This window comes from Micrasema longulum, unplaced genomic scaffold (genome assembly GCF_059751315.1).
Source record: "Micrasema longulum isolate JH-2025_06_02 unplaced genomic scaffold, ASM5975131v1 h1tg000509l, whole genome shotgun sequence".
Classification (NCBI taxonomy): Eukaryota; Metazoa; Arthropoda; class Insecta; order Trichoptera; family Brachycentridae; genus Micrasema; species Micrasema longulum.
Window position 1 is genome coordinate 122,116 of NW_028277706.1, and position 7,213 is coordinate 129,328.

General features: G+C 32.0%; 1 protein-coding gene across 1 annotated transcript; it reads left to right on the forward strand.

The window, feature by feature from the left end:
- Positions 1-94: 94 nt before the first annotated feature.
- Positions 95-6,702, forward strand: LOC148280947 (uncharacterized). Its single transcript, XM_088227538.1, has 6 exons — positions 95-283; positions 1,966-2,072; positions 2,201-2,299; positions 2,838-3,023; positions 4,904-4,998; positions 6,329-6,702. The coding sequence occupies exons 1-6, from the start codon at positions 163-165 to the stop codon at positions 6,393-6,395; spliced, it is 675 nt and encodes a 224-aa protein (XP_088083664.1). The 5' UTR covers positions 95-162; the 3' UTR covers positions 6,396-6,702.
- The last annotated feature ends 511 nt before the right edge of the window (positions 6,703-7,213 follow it).

Genomic DNA, 7,213 nt, shown 5'->3' on the forward strand with positions numbered 1-7,213 from the left:
AGACTTCCGCCAAGATTCTTCATCAGGCGTCATTCTTTTCAGTTGATTTCTGACCGCAATATTTATGAATCTTGTAATAATGTCTGGAGACAGCGAGTAGTTGATAATTTTGCATTGATTTGTGAGGTCGTCGAGGTGCAAAATTTGTTCACCCTTCATAAAATGTTTTTCAAAATGTATTTTAAAAAAATACTTATTTTTACTTTTATTCTGATACCTGTGATAGGAGCAGATTACTTACGATACGCAAGAGAGAGCATTACTGCAAATCGGTTTGAAAGGGGTAGGTGCATTTACAAGAATTTAACTGTTCTTTTTTAAATCAAAATACCTGCTTTAGATTAGATTTATTTATTCGTAACAAAATAAATCGTTTTAACTTTACATATTACATTACATTACATTACATATTGTATTTGTACGAAATATTCCAAATCAGCAAAAGTGCCGGTATGAGGGGATATAATATATTATGACACAATAGTTTTAATAAAAGGTCGATAAAATAACGTCACATAACACTCGTCACACGGGCTGTAAGAACTGTTTTATTCAGGTGTTTTTTAAGTACGTACCTATATGTTTTGTATATTTTTTAGGTCATTAGATAGTGAATTGTAGAACTTTATTGCTGTATACACAAAACTATTTATTTTTCTGTTAGTCCTAGGTTGTTCGCAAGTTAAATTATTTGACGCTCTTGTATTTCTAGTTAAAATTTATTTCTAGTTTAATTTTAATATGTATATTTTAGTTAAAATTTAATTTGATATTTGTCTTTATTATTTTTCATCTTTCTTTGCTATTTCTCCCAAAACCCTTTACAATAAAATAAAAATACATATTTGTAAGCAATAAATAATTATCAGGTACCTACTTTTTGCATGTTCCATTATAATGAGGAAGTTCAGTGCTATTGCAAATTGGATATAAAAAGGTTTTCTTCCGCGCGGTAAAAAATGGAGCATTAAATTGAACAGCAAAGTTTCTTGAAAATGTATTTAAAAAACGGTTTTGCTGAAAACGGACTACTTTGATCGACGTCACTAGTTCTTCCGAATTAACCAATGATGATAGAGTTGTAATAGATTTCCGGTTTACTGTAAGTCAACTGACCAATCAGTAGAACTAACCACCGAAATATATATGGATTTTTAAAACAATGTTTTGGGAAGGTTTCTAAAGTTTTTTTTATACAACTACTGTTTTATTCTTAAAAATAATTGGGAAGGGAATAAAGAAATGAAGAAAACAATTCAATTAATCATTTGAGAAACTCCATAAGTCAGTCAGACTAAACTTTTCAGAAATCACGCAAAAACTGTTTGTTATAAAATTCTGAATTATTTTTTCATATCCCGCTTAAATAAAAAAAAGTAGATAATAGTGCATTAAAAAAATTATAAGCCCTTATTTTTCGATAAAACGTTGATTTCTTAACGGAATGAAGTGCATTTCAACTCAAAATCAAAAATTTGAAGCAATTGAGATTTACAAACATCCCGACAACATAAACAGAGATGATGGGATGCGATTAAAAACATCCTGGTACCCAGTCATAAAGAAATCGCATAAAGACTGCGATGTAATACAGATTTGTGATACGGTATAGATCCTAAGTACATAATGGTACACATTAATCTAAACGACTACGACACGTTACAAATCCCAAATACATAACGTCACACATAAACGACTACGACACGGTACAAATTCTAAGTACCTAACGTAACACATATTCATACACAAATAACATCAACCCTGATGATGGACGCTGTAACGCGATCCGAAACGTCGGTAAAAAGTACGAACGACACACGGCATAATAACCCAGAAAAACTTATTGTACATCTTAACGGCCGTGAAAATCTAAGAAGTTAAAACAAAAATATGTACAGACAAGCAAAAGTGCCTATGAGTGTTTTATAAAAATAAATATTTTTTAATTATGTTCATTTATTCCAGTACATTGTTGGTCTCAAATGGCACAACTGAATAGTGTGATGAGGCAGGCAACTTGCAAACCTCGAGACACTATGGTCGACGTTATATCCGAAGCTGCTAATGTAATGGTATGTAAAACTTCTATTACTTTCAACACCTACCCAAATTTACAATGTAGACTTTTTGAACAAAATTATCATAACAATATAATATACCGATTAGTGTTAGAATGAAAATTTCATGTTGTGCTTTGCAGATTTTTCCTAATAAAGTAGCCGTAAAGAGATGTGACGGAGGATCTTGCTATGGTCAATCATCATGTCTACCTTTGGAAGTCCAAGAAGTTCCTTTTTCGGTAAGTGTTAAAAATCTTCATTGCTATTCCTTGTGCAAAAAACACAGGCTGCCCATTCTGTTAAATTATGTTCAGTTTCAATTCCTGGCAGGGATGACGACATGTGAAGTACTTGTTATGAAGATAGTTTAACCTTACATTTATGTGGAAGACGACTGAGATATGCTGCATTTAGTGTACCAACGCAGTGCCCTGTGCACCACTGAGTGCAGATAGGGGGTATGATGATAATAACGATGGTAAATTATCACTATTTTATTTTTAAGCGAGCAGTTTATAGCTGATATGCTTAAATCTATTTTAACGAGAGTTAGTTGTTGGCGTATTTTAACTTTTCCAAATATAATCTAACTCATTTTTAAAGTTATTGGGACCACACGTTGGGACCCGCTCTTGTGGAAGCTTATTCCAACAATCTGGTTTTCTCCAGCCCGAGACTGTGATATCGAAGTCGAGCATCTTGTTTTAGTTTAAGTTTGATCATGGAATCAAAATTAAGTGAAAAAGAAAAGAAAGAGAATGAGAAAATAAATTTCAGGTTAGAAAGCACGATTTCACGACAGGAAGAGAAACTTGTGGTGTAGTGTATGTGACGGAGCACACAAGTTGCAAGTGTGGGTGTTCCGTTATGTCTCACCACTGTACACACAAACAGGAATATAGACACAGCGAGTGTATGTGTCAATGTCTAAATTTAGAAGAAGAAGTAGCTTGTTTAGATGAGGTAAGTGGATATCAAAATTAATAACAAGTATTTTTTAAATTTAATATGTATTCATCGAAGCTCTATTCCAAACTCCCTAAAGACTAGAATATTTAACCTATGTATCGTAGGATCCTACCAGTCCTGAGATGCAGAGACTATAAGCAGTCTTCTCATATGTTGCAAGTTGCACAGAGAAGTACGGAACGCATTATGCTTGGAATAATATCAAGAGACGAGAAACGATTGGATCTGCAGTCAAACCAAAGTGTGTGGTGTGATGGAAGGGATTGATTCATTGAAGTGGAAATGGGCAGGCCACCAAGGATGCTCACAAATGAGATGTTGGATGATATTTACTTAGATGTCAACCAATATGGGCTGATTATCATGATTATTTTATTAATAAATGTATTAACAGACGCAAATACCCCTTTGAGGAAGTTTAGTGATTTTTTTCTCATTTATTCATAGATTATCAAAGCACGTCAAAAAAAACTTATATTTTTATGTTTCATATTATCATCGCTATGATTTTTTAAAGTTTTGTAATTTTGAAATTGCTCCGCCCGTGAAGTCACTGGTCGTTGTCGGTGAGTTATCCTGACATTTAAAAAGTGAACTTCGTACGTATGAAAACACACTAATATGGAAATATATCAAAACACATTGTTGATTGGCTACTCTAAAGAGCTGTTTATTAGGACTTGTGACGTTTTAAAGTAGTTTATTTTTATTCAAATTTGTTTTTATAATTTTTTTCATATGGTTTTGAGAAACTTCACTGTACGATTAAAGCTATAACTTTTACCGCGTGTAAGAAAAAATCATTTATATCCAATATCCCGTAGCATGGAACATCCTCATTAGAGCGGTGAATTAAAGCACATAATACCCAGACTTCAGAAAACTCACATCTAATTATTGCGATCTCACCAGGAATCCTCAAGACCGCCTTGCGTGTACCTTCAATATCTTTAATTTGACTTGGGGCCAGTTGCACTACAAGAATTTAACTTTAAAGAAAAATTAAATACTGTAAAAAATTGTTGCGTTTTTTTGTTGAAATAGACAAAATGTCTTACGTTTTTCTTGCAATATGTTGAATTTAAAACATTGTTTGAGTTAACATTTTTGGGGTTGCAACTGAGCCTAAAATGCATAACATATGCAAACTGTTCAGTATAATATATTGAAAAAACATATATGTAATATTTAATTATATTTTTAAATAATCTTTCATCTTTACTAGAGGTTCAGTTAATCAGAACTTCATATGTTCACATTCAATTAATTATGTATAGACAATCAAATCAATCAATCATGTGTCTGTGTCAACTAATTGCTCGTCCCGACTCAACACAGGACTTTTAGTCCCATGGAGTTGGGACTTATGTCTCAAATAATGTGTAATAAACAACCTATAAGTAAATAAATATATGACATTAACATAAAATATATTATACAGTGCTGATAATATCGTCGGTATTTTGTATTAAGCCATTTTTAGGAAAGTCATATTATCCATACAAAAAAAATCTCCTGCCACAGATTATTATACATACATACTTTTTAGATGTTCAGTGGCAAGTACTTACGCCTAGACTATTGCGTGAAAATAAATATATTTTATATTTTTGCATCAGGCAGTTCAAAAAGTAATAGTAAAGTTAAAAATGGTGCATCTTTAAAATTGGCTTATTTGCCCTTTCTACTAAACACCTGTGACCTATGATATATTCAATCAAAATCTACTTTGAAATTATATTTTAAAAATTTATTACATTTTTTAAATTATTTATAACCGCATGGGTAGTCAGTGAGGGTATTTCATGAAATAAAGAGTATTTTTTTAATTGTATCGTACGTCTACAACTCACTTGAAAAATGTTATCTTTTAGGGGAAAATTTGGGATCCCAGAACTTGTAACTGCATGTGCAAGGAAATGTATCCAGAATGCAGTACAGGCACTGAATGGGTTCCCAGTATGTGCAAGTAAGTTTTTTATACAATCTACTAATTATATATAAAATTATATAAAACTGATACACATGTATTATACATTTTTTTTAAATCCTATAAATGGACGGATCATACACATCACGGTTTGACATTCATAAAGGAGTGAAGCAGGGATGTGTGATGTCACCATGGCTGTTCAACGTGTATATCGATAACTGCATGAAAGAACTGAAAGGCTTAAGAATGGGAGCAAAAATGGGTGATTTAAATGTCTATTGTCTTTTGTATGCTGACGATGCCGTACTTCTTGCTAACAACAAAGAGGAACTGCAATTCTTGGTAACAAAGGTCTACGATGTATGCAAGGGAAGCGATTTGCTGATGAATGTCGATAAATCGAATGTGATGGTTTTTGAAAGAAATTAAAGTACGACTAAATGTGAAATCACTGTGAATGGAGTTATACTAAAACAAGTAGAGGAATTTGTGTATCTGGGAAGTATGTTTACTAGGGATGGAATGACTCAGAAAGATATTTAAAGGAGGGTGAGTGCCGGGAACAGAGTGAACGGAGCAGTTAAATCAACCTTGGCAAATAAATGTTTGTCGCAAGAGGCAAAATTAGCAGTTCACAACGGAGTCCTGGTCCCGACCCTGATGTATGGGAGTGAAGTATGGACTTGGAAAAACAGGGATGAATGTAGGCTGAATGCTGTCGAAATGTGATCTCTCAGGCGAATGTGTGGTAAAACTATGTACGATAGATGCACAAATGTTGAGATCCATACATTATGTAAGGCTGAGGACAAGCATTATCGACAAAATCAAGAAAGGAGCTCTGCGTTGGTTTGGACATGTAGAACAAATGGACAGCAAAAGAACGGCTAAGAACATTTACAATACGAATGTTGATGGATGCAGAAATAGAGGAAGACTGAGAAAGACATGGCATGACCAAATCCAACAAATACTTGAAGATGGACATGTCAAATGTCGGAATAATCGGCGCGCGTGCATGAGAAGATGTATGAATGTAGAGGAAGGGAGATCTGTATGCAAAGATAGTGTTGTGGTGTTCTATCCTCTCTGCCTACCCTTACGGAGAAACGGCGTGATGGTTTGTTGTTGTTATAAACGGACAAACTTTTAATTAAAAATTTTATTTTGTGTGGAAAAAATAGTCTATTTTTTTTTTAATAAATGACATTCTGGATTTTTGGTATTACTTTAAATTTAACTTATAATGATAACTTATGATAACAAAAAAGATGAGGTGGTAAATAAAAAGTGATGATCGATTACAATATTTATTTATTTGGTTTAATTAATTAGGTACATAAAACTATTTTTTTTCTCTTTTTAGGTGTAAGAGGATAATGATGGAAGAACCTAATGATGTGCTGGACACAGATTTCCGTTATTACTTTTAATTACATTTTGAATCTGCCAACTCTTGAATAATTTATTAAAACATTTTTACACATGTATGTATCTCCAAACCATACCAGAGAATCTTGTTGATCGTGTGTTATGAAATTTTAAATGTAATGTATGTTTATTGCTTTGACAAAAAACCTATTTAAACTAGTGCCTTCTGTAATTTTGATATCAGTATTATATTTTTTATAATTCCGTACAAATGTTTATATTAAAAGAAAACTATGTGTTTGTGTTTTAGACAAAACTATTTGGTTATGGAATTATGAAAAATAAAGTGGTACATTAAGAAAAAACAAAGTTATTTCATTTTAATTTATTGAAAACAAAACTAACCTAAAAATGAGATATGATAAATAGTACATTTATAATTTTGCTATGAATAAAACCAAAATAATGGTACACAAATGCAATCTATAAAATAAAAATATGAACAAATAAATGAGCTTATATACTAATTACTATTTTTTTCATCAGACTCAAGGTGTTTAAAATTGTGCGATAAATAATAAACATAAGTAACATGTACTTGATTACTTTATTTTATTGACATATGCGGCACAGAGAGCCTTCAGTAATTGATTACATTTTTAGTAAAAATAAACATTTTATTACTGTGTTATGCTATAGAAAATTTGGCAAACTTGTTTTGGAACAAATACAAAATAGGACATTTGTATATCAGTCAACTGTTTGCCTATAATAAAATATGTAGTTGAATCCTCATTGTTTTAAGAATAAAGTAAACATTTTTGATTGAGGTAGATTTCATATTTTGCGTTAGAATGGGCTAATAAATATTAGATAAATC